The sequence below is a fragment of the Caloenas nicobarica genome, chromosome 1 (assembly GCF_036013445.1).
Source record: "Caloenas nicobarica isolate bCalNic1 chromosome 1, bCalNic1.hap1, whole genome shotgun sequence".
NCBI lineage: Eukaryota > Metazoa > Chordata > Aves > Columbiformes > Columbidae > Caloenas > Caloenas nicobarica.
This window is the reverse complement of record NC_088245.1, coordinates 39,448,957-39,468,320: the sequence shown is the minus strand read 5'-3', so window position 1 is coordinate 39,468,320 and position 19,364 is coordinate 39,448,957. Positions and strand designations below refer to the sequence as shown.

General features: G+C 47.8%; 1 protein-coding gene across 1 annotated transcript; it reads right to left on the bottom strand.

Annotated features, from left to right (window-relative positions):
• Nucleotides 1-436: 436 nt before the first annotated feature.
• On the bottom strand, nucleotides 437-19,364 carry CYTH4 (cytohesin 4). The gene is given in 14 exon segments (XM_065634172.1): nucleotides 437-1,449; nucleotides 1,774-1,928; nucleotides 2,753-2,824; nucleotides 3,191-3,267; nucleotides 3,711-3,822; nucleotides 5,516-5,664; nucleotides 6,245-6,357; nucleotides 7,020-7,100; nucleotides 7,485-7,603; nucleotides 9,936-10,002; nucleotides 10,273-10,373; nucleotides 12,871-12,953; nucleotides 19,168-19,310; nucleotides 19,312-19,364. Coding segments are annotated over 14 exon segments (1,398 nt in total). The 3' UTR covers nucleotides 437-1,376.

Here is a 19,364-nt window from a genome sequence, read left to right as displayed (position 1 = left end):
GTTTACTAGAAGAGACCCGAAAGGTAACAGATGAAATAGCAATACCTTATCATGTCCTCTGACCCTGCAGGTCTAATTGTCTCTAGCGAGTCCCTGGTATTTGCCTCCATGCTGCTGCCAGCTCACAGGGTCACAGCTCCCTGCGCCTTTCCTACTGTCCCATTAACTTCTGCTCCTTCCCATGCTGCCTGCATGCCCGGTGCTCAGCTGCCTGCATTCTAGGTGCAGTGCAGAGCTGCAGTGGTGCTCAGGCTGCTGCGCCAGTCACAGCAAAACAACGCTTCTATCTTGCATCCTCTGCCTTTATCACTAAAATGATCACGTTACCCTGAGTTTGGGGCTTGTTTCAAGCACTTTTATTTCTTTCTTGACACAAGAGACAAAAAAAAAAAAAAGACTCCAGATGAAACCAATGTCTGAAGATGGGAATGCCTTTGTGTGTGTGTGCTTGTCCATGTGGTGTGTACGCACCTCCAATTTTTCATGCCTTCTGGCTGCAGGCCTTCCAGATACAAAGCCCAGGCCTCTGGGATGGTAGAAGGAAGAAACTTTTGTTGGGGGACCATCAGCCAGGAGGAGAGCTAGTGTTTGGGTTTCTTCCCTAGGGAGACCTGTGGTGGTCCCTGAGTCTCAAAACAGAGAGATGAAAGAGCCAGAGCTGCTTCCCTGGTCCCATGGCCTCTCTACACTCAGTTACCCCTTATTTCCCTATCCAACATCTTTAACTTTCTAAAACCTATAACCCAGTTACAGAGCAGGGACTTCCCAGGATTACAGCCCTGACAGCAGTAGGAAGAGGTAGAGAGGGTTCTGTTCTGAGCAGAGGGCTTCTTATCTTCTCTTGGCCTCTGGTTTCACAGTGAGGTGTTAAATGTCAGTGTCCCCAACTCCACAACACATCTCTTCATGGAAGATAAACCACTGGGGCTTTTCTGCTCTGCAGCTGACTGGACCACGCTCAGCTGCTCCGAGAGCATCTATATGGTTCCTCACAGAAAAATACTCAGGCCTGGTTTGATGGCAAGAGAGGCTGGAGACATTCTGGAGACATTCTTTTCTCCCCTCAGATCCTGTCCTACATGCCTGGGGCTATATGGGAGAACCCAAAGACCAGTTGCTGTTGAGCCTTTGCATTCAGACATGGCAAGTGCCATGCTCATATTTCTGACAGTCCTCAGTGGATTGCACCCTGCGCCTCTGCCTTCAGTTTGGAAAAGGAAGAATCAAATCTGGCAAGTTGTCCTGTCAGTCATCTTCCTGCCAAGTGGGAGGCAGAGGGAACCAGTCCTCCCAAATTTCTTGACTGGAAGAGCCCAGCATGGGAGGGAAGCTGTCCAACAATTACATCCTCCTGCTGTCGGTGACCACGTCAGGGCTCAGTTTTTGCTGGCAATCTTTTTCTTACGCGCAGACACCAGGTCATAGAAAGGATCCTGTGTGATGCTGGTCCTGGAAATAAGAGGAAATGGGAGCAAAAGTAAGTAAATACTGGACAGCAGCACAGGCAGCCTAACTGAACTTGTACAGAGAGACCACTCAACAAAAGGTAGGACTGGAGGTCTGCAGGCCCACAGAAGAGGATTTAGCTGTGGCTAGAGATTCTCCAGAAGGGACCTCCAAACTCTTTGAAGTCAAGAGGTACCGCAGTTACTAGACTGCAAACATTTATTTCCAACCCCTTTTTCATGTTCTGATAGCCAAATACACCCAATGACCATTTGTCCCTGAGACTGAACAAAGGCAAGCTCAGGCCTCCAGTTCTGGTCTCCTCACCGTATTGCCTCAATCCACCCGTCACGTTCTGCTGGTGTGGCTGCTGAGATCTTGTAGGACTGATGCTTGCCTTCAACCACCTTCCCATCCCCATCTGTTTTGCAGGCTTTGATCTTCTGCCCTTTGCAGTTGGGATTGAAAAGCTCAAAGCAGTTCTGTCAGAAAGGGAATAAAATGGAGCAGTAGGGGAGGATAGGGTGGACCAAGGAAACCATGCTGCCTTCAACCATGGATGACAGGCTCAGAGAGTTTCCAAAGGGGAAGAGAGCATTCTGTCTCTGAAATGCAACAGAGCCTTTCATTCCCCACCCCAAGATATCCCTGATGAGTTAGATCTCCAGGCCACACCTGTCATGTAAACACACTCCCCCTGTGAAGGTCTAAACACTAAAACAAGCTTTATGGAGAGATGGAGCATCAACAGTTACCAGAAAACACCTTCTGGGATCTGTCACTCTGCTCCACTCATGAAGATCTCTTCCGCTTTTAAGTAGATGCAACTTTCTCTCTTCTGCCTGCCACCACACAGACAGAAGGCACTTCTGCCACATCAAAGAATGAGTGTCCATAGAAGATGTACAGATAGAGAGTGTCACTTCCTGGGCAAGTTTCCTAACACCACAGCATTGTCTGCTGTACACGTGCTGTAACTCATTATGTAGAGTCCCAGGGAGAGAAATTGAACCCACATCTCCTGGTGCAAAATGAGTGGGGAGTCAGCTGTGTGCACTCATCTCTGCCCCCCCATACACACACACATGTGCACACATACAATGAGCCAGCCAAACGATAGCTCTCCCTTCACCAGATCTTCCCTGGTAAAATACAATCATGTTTAGATACCATCATGTTTAGATGGGTGACAAGACAGTTTGGAATGGCACCTTCCCTCTGAGAAGCATGGCAAAAATAGAGTGTGTGCACCCTGTCTACCCTCCGACTGCCTGTGTTGGCAGAGAACCAAGCAATGGAGACTTACTGGCTTTTTGGGATCATCCACCTTCCGGACTGATAGGTTCTCCAGGGGGATAATGCCCAGAGGTTCTTTGTCCTGAAGACAAGGAAATGTGAATTAACACCCAGCACGCTCCCCCAATCTATGCCACTACTTGTGGCCTCTCTGATGTGAACCTTTGGGGAGCTGACAAGAGCAGTGCACGCCTGGGGAGACCATCTCCATTTACACAATGGAGAGCTAAGTTAACAGGAGATCACAGCAATATCTGCAGTGTCCGGCCTCTCTCCCCCTCAAGACTGGAGGCAAGGAAACACCATGGGAGAGAAGGGAGGTCTGACTTCAGCCTGGGAGCATAGGGATGTAAGGAAAAGTTGCCCCCTACCCTCTGCTCCTCCCTGGCCCCTCAGAGGCTCATAACCACCCAGAACACAGTTTCTCAAATGGGTCTTAAGCCTTTACCGTGGTATATTCAAAGTAGTACAGGCAGTTATCGGTCAGAATGAACCAACGGCGTTTCCAGGTTTTCACACGTCCTCCTAAAGGCAGAGAGGTTGAAAAGCCATTAGTCACATTCTCTGTCATCCTTCCCTTCCCCCCACAAGCTCCAGACATGCACACACAGGCAAACCCTCCCAGCTCTCCCCGGATGTCAGCCCCAAGGTGGCACCCGTGGTGCTCACCACTGATGTGATGCCATATGGTGGACACACACATGCAGGCAGCCAGTTTTGCTCTGATGGGGCTGGGAACAGGGAGGGGTGAGGGATTCTCTTTCTGGGTCCCTTTTTGAGCAGTCAGAGCCTGCAGGAGCGGGCTGGGAGGAGAGAGCTGGTTTCAACAGCAGGTGTCAGCCTCACCCCACCGCAGCAGACGGGAGGGAAGGACAGCGGAGATGCTGGTGGGTTCTTGGGGGATGTTTGTGATGGGAGAGGGGCGGGCACAGAATTCAGAGGAGCTAGGGGAATCCCCCCCCCCTTACCTAGTTTCAGGAGCCAGCCCTCACGGCTAGGGTTAAAGAAAGTATGTGTGAGATCATTCCCATCATCCTCTGGTATGGAGAATGGCTCGTTCTTGATGCTTTCAAACAGATTCTGCCCCAGAGCATTGGTGATGGAAAGAGAGAAAGAAAGACAGATTTATGACAAAGCTTGTACACAACCCTCCTAGGTCCATCTGCTTCATCACTCTGTTTCCACAGGGGTGGGGGGCTGAACAGGGAGGGGGACGGGCAGTGAGCACTGGGGGGTACAACAGCCCTCAGTCTACACCTCACAGGGTCTCACGGGGGATCACCAGCTCTTCTCTGCATCCTGTGTCAAAAAAAGAGACCCAATTTGGAAAGCCACAGACACAAAAGCGTGCACCCATATCAACAGGGGCTGCAGTGACCAAAGCCAGCATGTCACAAAGTGCCACTGGGGGTAGTACTAAGGCACTGGGGGGGACACAACACAGCAGGACCGCAGCCCCATTTAGGCCCTGGGCTGGTGGTACCAAATGCTCTGCTGAGAACTTGATATGTAGAGAGCAACGCACACATCTATATGACCACAGGGAGGCACATTTCGTAGAACCAAGGCTTTTGCACTGAGGGGCATAAAGGGTGACATTCATAACAGCAGAGTGACAGGGAGGCAGGTTACTAGCTTTCAAGGGATACAAAAATGTTGCTCACATCATTGGATTTGCCAACATTTATTATACAAGTCCCAAGCCACGAGAAAAAAAAAAAAAAAAAAAGAAGAAATCACAGGCTCATGCAACATCCTTGAAATTGCTTGAAAGAAATGACACTCTGGAGAAAAATCTAAAGCCTGTACCCTGAGGGGATGCTGCTCAGAAAACCCAAGTGTGGGATGTAGGCAGTCTCTTTGACACAAGACACAAGTAAATTCTCCCCAGCATGGCTGGGTGAAGCTAGATACATGTAGGCAGTATGTCCACGTCTACCTTGCCTCACAGGGCAGATCCCATGCCTGATGAGCCTTTGGGAAAATGGTAGCTCCAGCTTTGCTAATGGATGCCTTCCCTGTCTCTGTCTCCCCAATTCTGCATCTTCATCTTCTGGGATCAGAGACACCATGGACTGGCTGAGAGCTTTACAGATGCTGGAAGAGACCCTGGTACTCAATTGGGGCTTGTTGGTTCTACTCACTCAAAGATATATCCTGGTGTAAGAGAGATCAGGCACCTGTGTCCTGACTGACGTGAACACTACAGCCAGCTGAGACATTTAGGCACGAGCAAGGAAAAAGGATTTGTAATCTGGGCCACAGTGACATTGTCTCACAGACACACAAGAAACACACAGTCCCCTAAGGGGCTAGGACTCCCAAAGACGGCCAAAAGATTCAGGTGCCCAGCTAGCTCCCACAGAGGTGCGTGCCCCATTCACACAGCCTCATACCTACATAACACACAGGCACCCGCAGCTCATGTCCACCTCTCTCACATAGTCACAGTATTGATCCTCTCTCACACAGACACACTTAAAAGCACAAATTTTATTAAACCGATACTGCTATTCCCCGAATGTCTCCAGCCCCTCTCTCTTGCTCCATGTCCTCACCAACAAGCATTTGCACAGCCCCTCTCCAAGCAGTTTCCACATTTTCCAGCTTTGCTTTTATACATACTGCTCTCTTCCCTCACACAGCTCTTCCCCTTGTATGGCAGAAGGTCAGTAGGCCTGTATTACGCTGAGACCTGAGGACCTTTGCTTCTCAGTGGCCTCCAAGCCAGAGTGAAAAGAGGGACTTAAGAGAAAATAGGAGGTCTTCTTACCTTTAAGAGCTCCTCTGGCAGGTCCCCTCCATTGTCAATGCCTCTGTTGATGGATACAAACCTTTCAAAGGGGGGTTTGTCTTTCACATTGGGGTTGTGCAGGCTGGTATTAAGCATGATGATAGAGAAGGAGAGTATATAACAGGTATCTGACAATGAGAAAGAAAACCAGGATGGGTGGTACTTATCTTAGAGGGCAGATCAATCTGGACCCTAACAGGAAGCTTGGTTTCCAGTCACTGGAGCACAGCCTCATTCCCTCCACTGTAGAAGTAAAAGGGACATGTCCCCTCTGCTAGGAGTAAGAGGGACAGACAGGGCTACAGGAGAGTTGATCTCCTATGGTGGAGGTGATTCCATCCTCTCAAGGTAATGAGGCAAATTGGGTAGATCTGGCCTGATAATGGCTTTGCCAGCAGGAAAGTTTCTACAGACCTATGTCTGTCAGTGCTATCCTTGCTGTGATGAGGTATACCTCATGTGGGGCTGGGAGAGCTTCTCAAGACTACTGCCCATGGAGATGGGTTGGAGCATAGTAGCAGAAGGAGGACTGGAGACCATCAGTCTATTGAAAAGCTTCACAGGAACTGGGCTGCCTCATTCAGCTTAAAGGGAAACATCCACACTTCCAAGTGATGCCCTCTGTGCTTTGTGAATGTAAAAGGAAAGTTCCTCTCTCTAGCAAAGAGTGGCGTTCAGCTTTACAGGTCTTCTTGTGCCCATAACTACCTGTTGACTGGAATACTCCTGGGTTACACTTGCAGTACCAGTTTGCAAAGGCCTCCATCATCCGGTCAATCTTCTGCGCCTCTCCAGGCAGCCGGAAGCTCCATAGGAACTGTCTATCAGGAGCAGCATGACAGAGAGTTAGTCAGATTGTGTGCAAGGGAATTTTATCCCTTCCCTCAGCCCATGGGGCACCATGAAAATAAAAGAAGTCGTCCCATCATACTGGGGAGAACACAGTGCATGAAGCAGGAGGTTTCCTCTTGCTAGAAATTACGTGGGCTTATCAGCCTCAAACACACTCAAAGGAGGAAGCAGAACTAAGCATCCTGGAAATCACAGCTACTCTTTCCTAATGAGTGCTCTGCAAGGCAGCAGAGTCCTCAAGAGAAAGGGTCCTGCCAAGAGGCTGGTGTATAAAAAACCAAGATGCCCTAAACCAGAGTCATTTTGTCACTGACATAATGGGCTCTGTGGACAGACACGTTTCCTGGTGCAAAAAATAACTTGCCCTGTCCCCCCAAGCATCAAATCCATGATGATCCACCTTGCTTTCCCCATCTTCTCTATGGCACGTCCAGTCAAGGGGCCATGAAAGAGTTTCCCAAGGAAAAGCTGTTAACACCTCACAGAGCAAGAGTCTTGGAGCAAACACATACAGCAGGGCCTTGGGAAGATCCATTTCCACCCAGCAGGGCTTCACAACCTACCTGGGTGGTAAGACCCAGTGGCTGAGCAGGCTCCTGCTCCATCCCCTGCATCCTGCACACTGACTCACCTCAGCGCCTGCACCAGGTTGAGGTTGGCAAACTGGTGACATGCCACAAAGGCTTGGAGGATCTGAATGTTTGTGGGGTCCCTGGGAGAGGATACAGAGAAAAGGTCAGAAGAGAGCTCTGACCCTGCTCAGTTTGGATGCCCCTTGGTGTGATGATATGCATCTGGCTCCATCTAAGCCTTCACTTCCCTCTGACCAACAAGAAGCCAAGATGCATACTCTTGTCTGGGAAGACTGACCCCATTACAGGCAGGAGGACAGGTATCCCATACAGCCAGCCTTAGTCACACTCCAAAGCCCCCCTCACGACGGAGTGTCCTGCCCACCCAGCCCACTGCAGTTTGAGGTATATTTAGTCTTGGCACCTGACTGAGGTCTGCCAGGGGTCATCTAAAATAGTAGTTGAAATGGGTCAGGTAGGACCAGGACTCCAAAGGGCCTCCTCATCCTGGCTGGGTTGCTCACCTACCACCCAGGTAATCTCCAATGGCGGTCTTGTTCAGGCCTTCACCCTTGTGGAGGAATTTGGCGATCTCCTGCAAGTCTGGGGACAACACTTCATGCTCAATCAGGTACTGGATCCCCTGGGGAAGGAGAAGCAAGACAGTAAAGTAAGACATCTCTGTGGGTTGATAAGAAAGTAGGACCCTAACACCCTTATGTCAGCCTTCCTTGGCTTTGATGATGCTACCTCCTCTGTTACTCCCCAGCACCTTAATGGGAGACCACAGCCATGTTCCCACCCTTAGTCCATCCCTTTTAACCTACCATGGTGCATCAGTCCCACTTCCGTTTCATTCCTAGATTTGGATAAATGTTTCACTGGGATGGAAACTCAAGCAAACAAAAAACGGCAATGTAGGTTAAAAGTCCAAAAGGCAGGTAGATTTAAGGCAAAGTCAAAATAGTTCATTTTAACATTTTCAATCAAAATATCTCAGTGTTCTCTTCCTAAATGTCTTTTTTTTTCTGAATTAACAAAAAAACCCAATTGTTTGAAAAATATGACAATAAAAATGTACTCAGCCAAAACTATGGGCTTGAGACAATTCAAAATTATTTTTCCTAAATTTTCTTCTATGCCACAGAACAGAGAAGTCTGCAATCTTTTCAGCGCCATCCTGCCCAGCCAATAAGGATGGAGTATGTTTTTATGGAATACAGAGGGTCTGAGCTGGGCTGTGAAAAGAGTTGATACTCTATTTTAAAGGGAATTTCATGAATTTCGAAGTCACAGCTTTTGTTCTGATTCTTAGCAATATCTAAAACCACTGCATATCTCCAGACCACATTGCAATTCTCCTCACAAAATACAATACAGGAATGAAAATTGGTTTAGATCCATCAAAATGTTCTACTTCAACAGAATCAATTCACTTTGCCTTGTAATATATAAGAAACTATTTCTAAAATGCCCCAAAGAAAAAGCAGTTTCAAAAGAAGAAATTGAAATGTTTGTGAGATTTTTCCACACTATTTTCCTTTCTTTTTCCCCAGACAGAATTTCAGTAAGATCAATTTAATTTTGTAAAGCATCGCAGTGATGATGTGGCTCCATTTTCCAGAAGAAAATGTTTCTCCTAAAAGGTTTTGTTCAGCCAGATTCCTAACGCTTACCTCCTCTAGCCTCAGGAACTTGCTCTGAGATCTTGGAGATAGGAACTCATTTAAAGTATCGGCATTGCATAGATGAAGTGTAACCTTAGCAAGGAGGGGCAAAGAAAGTTTCTTGCATTGCAGCACCTGTCAGCCTATGTAGCATGTAGCAAAAGGGAAGCAATAAACAGAGATATGCATATGCTTATCCTAAAGTAAAAATAATATAGGCACATAGGATGACATTTCGACCAGGCTGATCAGCATTGAACTAACAAAGCTAAACTAGTTTGAGGTCAGAACTAGTTCAGGTATTTCTGCACAGCACGGCTCGGTGCCGCAGCCAGATGCCTTTGAGGCCTCAAACCAAGGTCAGACGGAAAGACAGAATGAAACCTGCTCTCACGCGGGCTGGAAGTGCTGATATCACTGCTGTGAGACAGCTCTCGGTGTCAGAGGGACACCCAGGGGACTGGCAAGCACTCCAGCTGTGGTGTGGACACTGGGGAAAAGGCACCTTGAGGGTCTCAGTGGGGCAGAGGAGGAGGCATGAAAAGTTGTCGCTCAGACCAGCAGCCACCTCAGATGCTAGCTGTAGTGGTTAGCTGACGATGAGCAATCATTCAATCGCAGCTTGTGGTTTTCCTTACAGAGCTCAAAAAAATGGCCCACCAGAGAAGAGGAAGGAAGAGGGAACTGTCTTTCTCACATCTTCTCTACATAATCATGACAATTTTAGAGCTTTTTGCAGAGAGCTGAAAGCTATGAAGGCTGGACCTCGCTGGGCAGAGTCCCAGAAAGTGGAAAACCTGGATTCACTCCACAATCCCACCAGTACTACCAAAACAAAAACTATATCCAAAATGACAAAGGCAGCTTGTCCTCTTCAGTTCTAAATGAGCCAAGGAACCTGACACACTCTTGAACATCTCAACTTCTTTTTACTTCGTTCTCCTCTATCACACTATGGCAAATTCTTAGCCTCTCACAGGCAAAAAGAGCTGGGCTGAAGGGGATTTGGCTCTCTTGATGCATTGGCAGTATTAAACCATCCTCCCTTTTTTTCTTTTAGTTTTGGATTGCATCTTTTGGGATGGCCTATAGGCACATGATGGTGGGAGGCAACACAGCTTGATCATATCAGAAGACTTTATTCAGGGATAGGAAGGAGGGTGCTACTAACTGGAGCCTTAGTGGAGTAGGAAACCATCCCCACAGTCCCATGCCATAATTTCATTGGCATGGGTAGCTGCAAGTGGACCAGTAGCCAACAGAAGTTCTTCCAGATTTCTCCTCATAGGTGAAATGAGCAAATCCTACCTTTGCAGGGTCCATGTTGAATTTCTTCCGGCCCAGGGACAGAAGTTTATCCCTCTGTGATAGTTTGCTGCAAACAAGAAGAAGAAGGAAAGTCAAGCTTAGAATAAAGGGCCATGTTTCAGTTACCTCACAAGGTAACTCAGGTATGTCAAGGACAGATGTCTTCCAGAACAGGAATTTCTATCCAGGAATAAAGGGAAATCCCAGAGGAGAGAAGGGTATTCCTGGCCTCTTTTCCATGTCCTTGTTGCGATCCAAATCCCATCAGTGCTTTTGTTTTCTCAAGATCAAGACAGAGGCTTTGTAAATAAAGGAATATCCATCTCGTCCCACTTGCCTGGTCTGCTCCCCAGGATTATTGTCTGCCTCTTGCCTCTCCGCTGCATTTTGGAAGCACTCAATCTCTGCAAACACTTCAGCAATCTCTTCCTTCAGCCTCTGCAAAAGAAATAGCAGGAGGATGAAGGCGATGGAGGGAAAAACAGCAGACACATACAGACTGTGTCTTACTTCTTCCCTCGATCAAAGGAAAAGGATAGGTCAGATGGTCACAATCGATCAAGGATGTCTGTGAAATGGGCACTGCTCTGGGGTGACCCTGATGGATTACAGCTGAAAACAATGGGAGAGAAGGGCAGAAGGATATTGTCATGTCTGTTGTCAATCAAGCTTAGCCAGTGTGGAGAGTCAGATAACTCTACCCCAGTGTTGATTTCAGTTCCTCAAACAATGCCAGATGTGAGGCTCCTTCCATCGTGCCCATTTCCTTCCAGCTTTTACTTTGCATAGCCCTGCCACACATCCAGGAAAAGGGAAGTGGAACCAGTGACTGTGAGGTCAACATGAACCTGAAGTGGCTATGGTGTGAAACACGAGAGTTTTTAACATATCTATCATTCAAATACCAGTAAGCAGATACCTGCCTTTAGGTGAAGAAAGAAGAGAGGAGGAATAAAAGAGGAGTAATCATTGTCAAATTAAAAACAAAAATAAAACCAAAACTATCGTAGAATTCAGTTTCCTTTAGGCCCATGACAGGCCATGGCCTTCTTGGCTGGATATTCTGCATTATCGAGGAAATCAAGATGCCTGTACCTCCATGTTTCCATCCTGCAGTTATGGCCCCCTCAGAGCCAAACTGTATCACCGCTTTCTTCCAGGAATCACCCAAATTTTTCCCCATGAAAACCAGAACAGGCAGGGGAAGAAGGGTTGTTTTATGACAGATATTGCCTCAACAAGGAGTGAGAGTGTGGCCATGATATGCACCCAGATAGCGAAACTGTGAAGTTTGTCAATATCTCATGATCTAATACAGCTTTTGGATTTCACTTTTTCTCTGGCCTTCATTCTGTTGTGCTTCATCAGCCTGTCAAAGCTGGGAGTGTTCATCACTAAGCTTTAGGTATTGCACAAATGTAACAAAGCCATGATCTTAGCCTTGAATTCCAAATGTTCATCAGTTTTGTTATTTTATTCGCTGCTGTCTTCAGGCAGTATAACAGGCAAGTCTAGACCCATCCTCTCCCCTCCTCCCTCTCCCCCCAGCAGACATCCCCCCAAGTCTTTGTGTTAAAGGGCATTGCTAGATACTTTCTGATGAAATTTGCCTGGGAGAATATCTTTAGTTATAGGTACTCTTTCACCTAAACTCATTCTGCTCCGCTGGACAATGCATACCCTATTGGTTAATGGCTTTGAGATTTAGAGAATGGGCCTGTGTAGTCTGGCAGCTTTTCTCTGTCTATTGTGGGTAAAAAAATGTAGTATTTCCCTTCAAATATTCTGCCTTCTACAGTGCCCATTGCCTGTTCTGAAAACTGAAGAAATAAGAACCACACGCAGGCAAACCACACAGAATCATAGAATGGTTTGGGTTGGAAAGGACATTAAACATTATCTAGTTCCAACCCCTCTGCCTTCCACTAGACACCTTCCACTAGACCAGGTTGCTCAAAGCCCCATCTGACTTGGCCTTGAACACTTCCAGGGAGGGGGCATCCACAGCTTCTCATGTACATACACATTGCATGTACCTTTTTTGCAAGGAAGGACAAGACACCATTCTGATTTTGCAGCAGAGATGGTGTATCTGGGAGCCTGAGAAGTGATAGGTAATTTGGCTTAAACCTTTACACAAGAAAATACTGCACCTATTCTCCAGACATCCGGACATCTTCATGTTGTGGGAAAATCAGTGCAGGACCAATGATTCAGTGCAACAAGCTCCCTCAAGTGGGAACCCACATTCCATGGCAGTGAAGGCAGAACAGAATAGAAAGTGTACAGCACTATGCATGACTGTGATGTGGTATTACTGACTGATTTTGAATCTGCCACTTTCAGAAATTTTAGGAGTCAGTGGAGAAATGTTTGAGCTTGCTAAAAGGAAAGAAGAAAAGCAAGTTCAATCATGGAAATGTATGTGGAAGGTCCTGCCATGAAACCTCTCTAAAGAGACAGGATGCTTCATGGAGGACTTGTTGGACATCCACAAACAAAACAAAATATTGAAAAACACAGGAGGATGCAGCAGGTAACTAGGATTGATAAGTCATTAGTGAGTAATCGGTAATTAAAAATAATCATATATGCTGAGCCAGATCCCTGCCAGTATGGGTTACTCATACTCATTTCCTTAATCCTAAACATGCAATCCCAGCTCATCCCTGCTAATGAGCTGACCAGCCTTTCTCAAATATCCCATTACAGTAGCTGATGACTCCCGCAGCAGAGAGTACCACAGGCTGGATGCACACTGCTGGCAAATGTGCCAGGGCAGCCTGAAGGTCAGAATTCAAGTTGGATCATGCCAGAGCAAGTGTCTCCTGTGCAGGAGCATTTCTACATGGCCTGGACTGTTAAGTGAAGACACTCATTGGTGAAAATATTTTTGAGAAGGCTAGGCAGACAGGAGAAACAGGATGGTCCTTACCTTAATGTCCTCCAAAAGCTCCTGTCTGTGCTGCCTGATTGTCTCTATTTCAGCCTCTTCAGCCTCATTCAAGCCAGATGACCCTGGAAGAATGAAGAGATGCCTGTGAGAATAGTACTGGGGCCAACATATCGCAGGAAAATCTGCCTCAGACACTCTCCTAGGGTCAGGCCACAGCAACTCTGATTTCTGTGTTCCAGCATCTATGTTCCCTGCTGTTGCAACCACTGCACCTCAATCTTGCCCTGCAGATGGTTCTCAGTCCAGAGCAAGCAGCACAGACCCAGATAGCCCTCTTAGCAGCCAGATGCTGTGCTGGTAGCCTCTGATCTAACTCTGTAGCATCCCACCCTGCCTACTCAACCAATTTTGCTTGCTACGAGCACAATGAAGAGATCTAACCAAATGATCTGTGGTAGTTTCAATGTCAGGGATCTTTATGGACAAGACCTTTACCTCTGCAAAGCTGTGACATAAATACTTCATTTGCATTTAAAGCTCCCATGAAGAGCCATTGGCTTCATGGATTGATTCACTGCAGCTAGAGTCAGAAATGGATTAAGAGAGAGAATCAAGGTTTTTCAAGTCTGAAGGCAAGATCAGGGGGGATGAAAGCCTTGCTGAAGAAGGAGCATCTGTGGGTGGCTGTTGTTATGTGGACTACAGACAATGAAGAAATATGAGTAGGCTTCCTTGTAATGTACAGGAACTCAAACAGATACCAGCAGAGCCAAAGCGACCACAGAATGATTCATAAAAGACCTAGAAGAGTTAGGGTGACAGCAGTGGTGCTAAATATAATCCAGGTGAGGCACAGCCTCTTCAGCAAGGAGAAAGAGGATGCTGCAGCCCTAGGGAGACAAAGTAGATAGTAAGCTCCAGGAAAAAAATCAGGAGGTGTGCGAGCTGAGAGGACTGGAGCTCCTGGGAGGTCACTGCAGAGCTTGCAGTCAGGATACTTGCTGCACCTAAACACTATGAGACAAAGCTTCTTTGGGAAGCCAGGTCAGGTCACTGGATGTCCTGCTCCACTGTTTCATAAGCCAAAATTCCCTGGGTGTCCCGTCTTCCCGGAAAAAGGGGAAGTGGCACCAGCTGCCTTGGAAATTCTCTTAGTGTGGATCTCACATGCAAAACAACTGCTATAAATATGAATGGGGAAAAAGGGGAAGGAACCAGCTAAGACAGACAGAAGGAAAAGGGGACAAGGACAGTCATCTCAGAGTCCATGTGCTTCTTTCCTGTTATGACCACAACAACTCAGAGAGACCTGCCTTCTCCAGTCCAAATTTTTCCCCCATCCTCCCAGCTGGTTGGGTTTCAATGTGCTAAGTCTGTCCTATTACTGCTCCAAGCAACCTGATCTATTGAAGATGTCCCTGCTCATTGCCGGGGGTTTGGACTAGATGACCTCTGAAGGTCCCTTCCAACCCAAACTATTCTACGATTCTGTGATTCTCAGGCTGCAGCCTCTCCCCATCACTCCTCCTGCTGTTCTCAAGCATTGCATTCCCTGGGGAGAGGCTGCTGAGCCTCTGGGAGGAAAGCACTAGGCAAAGAGCCAGCATGAAGCCTGGGCTGGAAAGGACCTATGTCCCCCCCGACCCAGCTCTGCAAGCAGCCCTTGTGAAGAGCTGAAAGAAGCTGACTGACAGCTGAAGCCAGTCAACAGAGGAGGAAAACCTGCGGCATCCAGCAATTCGCAACAGCCAAATCTGTATGTCAGGCCAAAACACACAAACAAACAAGCAAGCAAACAAACAAACAGAAACAACAATAAACCCCTGTGTAGTTGCTTTGTGGCTTGCTAGGCAGGTTGCGGACTTCCCCTTGAATGTCAGCCCTGCGTCTGTGAGTGCTGCCTGAGTCCTGTAGCTTATTTCATCTCTCCTGTGGTTTTGGCATCTGCAGGATATGAGGCCAGCCTCTTGGTCTCCCCAGATTTATCTCCCTCACCCCTATGGGAGCTGGTAATTGTGGAATCACTAGCATGATTCCTCGACAAATTATCACTAAGACCTTTTGTCCTGTATTTCTTTCCACAAAAGCACCGTAGCAGGACATATCTGACGAACCGCCCTTTCCACCCCTCCATTAGTGAAGTCTGTGGTGTGGCTGGTTGCTTTGCTTCAGTTGTTCTGTGTCTATTGAAGCAGCCTAAAGCATCTCAAAGAGACATGAGGCTCCCAGAGGACACCATCTCACCCACACGACCCCAAATAAGTCCGTAAATAACTCAGTATGCCTTCCTCCTGAATATCTGATAACCTCAGCTCCCAAGTGGTTTACCTCTCCAGTTTGTCAGAATGAGAAAAGTGTGGGAAGGACTGTGTGTGGGGAGGGTGGGGGAGAAAGAGCATACAGGTCATGGAGACAGGAAGGGAATCAGGGGATGAAAAACAAAGAAAGGGTGGAATTGGGAGGAAAAAATGGATGGATCAAACTTTCAGAGCAATTCAGTTTGAGCTGCAGAGAGGGTCCTTGCAAGGTTTCCAAGGTTTCCTAAACAGATTAAGTCCCTGATTGCCTTGGAAAATAATTCTGAGGTCAGTGCCTGCATGTTACTCTGCTTCCCTACCAGAAGGCCTAATGCTCTGCTCAAGGCTCTTTTGAAGCTGCTCACCAATGTTATTGCACACATTGGGGTCTGCAGTTAGGGACAGTGAACACAAAAGGTTTGTTTGAGGAACCATCCACAGAAAGGCAGAGAAGGCAGCAGAGGTAGCTGAGCAAGCAGTGGATGAGATAGCGAGAGGTGGCTGCTCTGCCCTTCCATCCCTCTCCATGATGAGAATGAGCCCAGCCAGCAGGAGAGGGACACTCCGAGTGACACACAGCCTGGCTCACTCCAGATGCTTGCAATGGCCAACTGAATTCAACCCTGCAGCAGGTGACTGAGGAACAGCTTCAGCCTTGCCAAAGTCCTCAGTGCCACCAAGTTCCACTTCCCTCTAGGGCGAGGTCAGGACACAGATGAAGCATAGCCCTGGTCAAGGTTCTCTGCACAGGGGAAAATTTCACCCTGATGAAAACACCAGCAGGTTTCAGGGGGATGCTGTCAGCCAAACCAGCACTGAAGTCTTCCAGTTCACACACATGACACAAAAAATGGTTAGCATCTTTTCAAAAGAGAACATAGAATTATAAAAACATAGAATCATAGAATCATTTTGGTTGGAAGAAACCCTCAGGATCATCGAGTCCAAACATAACCTAACTCTAGCACTAAACCGTGTCCCTAAGAACCGCGTCTATATGCCTTTAAACCCCTCCAGGGATAGTGACTCCACCACTTCCCTGGGAAGCCTGTTCCAGTGCCTGACATTAAGTTGCTGCTTGGAATTTATTTTCAGAGACCAAAAGTTGAAAGGAAAGCACATCAGCATCACACTTCTGGGGCTCACACCTGCTTTTGAGGTTGTTTCCCCACCCTCAGGGCAGACCCAGATGGAAAGACCTGCCAGTTCTTCATGAGGCTTGTATTTATAGTGCTGTCACTCAAAACAGAACACAGAGTTCAATTGCAGTTGTGGTGACTTATGCCCTCAGCCTGCCCATCTGGAGGGCAGGTCGGAGTTACCCGAAAGTCTGGGTACTCACGTGGCCAGCAAAGGGCACCGTGTTTGCTGGTCTCATTTCCCATTGCAAATGGCTGTGCAGAGCCATCCAGGTGCCAAGTGAAGCTTTTGGTGCACAGAGGTAAGTGGGAAGTGAGTACCCAGTAGAGCTGCAGAGGCAGACTGCTGAAACAGCATGGGAAGGTTATGAAGAACGACTGCTTCAGTAGCACTGTCACGGACCATCCACATGCTACTCACCCACAGAATAACAGCAGAAGTTCAGCTGACCCATTTGCAAGGCAATGTAGGGCTCCGAGTGTGGCTGCTAAAGGGTTTGGCCAACTCCACCCACGACAACACACAATCAGAGCAGCCTGATAGGCACCTTCTGCCTGGATGAGGCTCTCTGATGGAAGAATTCACCTGAAATTACTTTTTTTTTTTTAATATGGCTTCTGTGTAATCTCTAGCACAGACCATCACCTCCCCAGGCAGGTACCGGGCTGGTACCAGGCAGAAAACAGAACACCTTCATCTCCTGAGTTCCCTCCAGCCCAATCTGTCTCCCTCCTCCAGCCACTCCACAGTTCTCTTCCAGCTTGTGTCAGAAGAAATTCAACATGGACCTTGCACAGGTTTAATTTGCACATTCCAGCCATGGAGGGAAAGGTGTGAAGAAGAATTTATGTTGTGTCCTGGTCCTCTTATCCCACATGACAGCTTACAGCAATCAGGATAGCTTCCAGCCACTTTTGCCTCTGGCTCTCACCCCACGCATTCTAGCACGTGATACCACGGAACCAGTCTGCTCTCCCATGTCTCACACACCGAGCTCAAGGATTTGGCTTACTGGCTCTGTGGCCTTAGCCGGACAGTTGCTAGAGTCCTGAAGGAAGCTGGAAAAGGATATCTACTGCAGGGAGAGCAGCCTCCCCACAGACACTGTTGTGTCAGACAGGTATCGAACAGGACCACTGCGTCTCCAGGAAGCAGCAGCTCCAGGAAAAGGTGCATGTACACCTTTGACCTTCAGGAAAATCATGCAACAACTGCAAGACTTGAAACACATCCAGGGCTCCAAAGCTCACTGGAAAGCTGCATTGGATTGGAGTAGATGATCTTGAGGGTCTATTCCAACCAAAATGATTCTGTGATCTCCAGAGATACCTTCCAACCCCAACCATTCTGTGATTCTGTGTTCTGAGGGAAGCCTTGGCTCCCACCCTAGAGCAGGATCAAACAAGCCCACTTTCCCATCCAAGTGTGAAGTGACAGGTTGGAACTGAGCAAAGACATGGGCCAGAACCAGTGTATCTCTCTAGGCATTGCCTGCCTTCAGGCTCTGCCTCTAGGCAGAGCTGAGCAAACCCACATTGTCCTTTAGCAGGATCTCATTATGCTACTGCAGCGTGTAACTTTTAAGACATAATTAACTCAGTAACACGTAGCTTGAGTGAATGACTGCGTCAGACCATCAGTTCTGAAAGCCTCAGTTTCTGTGGAATGGACACCCCAAAATAAGCAGCAAAACATGAGATACCCCCTTCTCCAGCCCAGCTTGTCCTGCAGATGCTCTATTCACAGTTGCTTTCAGGTGCTGAGGGCTGGGTGATCTGGAGAGGTCTGCCTTCACCAACATGCATAGCCAGATGCTGGTGAGAGCTGAGCTCAGCTCCCATAGTTTCCACCAGTTTTGCTGACAAGCAGGGCTGGTGTGCAGTTTGAGCATGACCTTTCCTTGTCTACCCACCTAAGGAGCTAAAAAGTGCGGAATAGTTGTTGAAACTGGGCACTGATTTTTCCCTTCACTCTGTGCTCTACATCCTCTAACGCAAAAGCCTGAGAGGACAGAGTCAGACACAGCAGGGCCATTGCAAAATGATCTATTTTCTTCCTGGCCCTTGTTCAGCCCATTTCTGTTCAGATCTCCCTGTTTACCACCTTTGCTCAGACACACGCTCAATACTTCCTCAGCCAGAGGCTAGGAATGTTTGGTCTGGCAGTATGCCTTTCCCTGCTGAATCCCAACCTCTTTATCCACCACCTGCCAAAGTAGGAAATAAAACCTGAGATCTCTTTCAGTTCCTCAGATGTGGCTTATCTCCCCCCACCCACATCTGCCTCTTGAGATTATTTCAGAACCAGGCAGGCCCACCTGCAGGTCACTTGGAGTTGGTAGAACCCTAATATAGTAATTTACCTTTAACACGGACATAAGCAAAGGAGCCCCCAGTACCAAAAGCCTTGCAAGCATGTTGCACTGAGATACCCAACTGCATGAGAGGCAAACAAAAGCAAACCATCTCCCGGGTGCTGCAGGGAAACATCACTGAGAAGCTTGCAAGCCATGGCAGAGCTGCATGGAGAGAAGCCAAAGCTTATAGGTGCTCAACCCAAGTGTCACATATACCCTTGATACCCCTGAGTCAGCTTCCAGCTCAGCTCAGGATCACCAGCAATAGAAACTCTCAGCACAAAGGCCATTCAAATCAGTGGGAAAATTTCTCCCGATGTGAAAGAAGTTTGCTTACGAGAGAGTAAGTAAAAAGGAAACCATGCCTAATGCTCAAGACTGACAGGAATTAACTGCGCCACCAGGGATCTTCCACCATCTCATTCTTCCAGCCACCAGCTGCAGCGTCCACTCTTGCTGCTGGGATTCCATGGTGTGCTCTGCCCGGTCAAACTGAGCGCACAGCCCTCGCAGAAAACAAGGCACAAGAAGGTCAAGGCTTACCAGCAGCACAAAAATCCATCCTGAAGAGCGCGATGTATTTTCAACAGAAGTGGTGCTCCTCCTTGCCTTCTGCTTGCTCAGATGCTTCGCAGAACTGAAACGACTGGGAGCCAGTGACCAAGATCGCAGCAGCACTGGGGGGCGGGTTGCCCTGTGACTCCGCCCTTCCTCTCCTCGTCCCTCCGACCACATCTCAT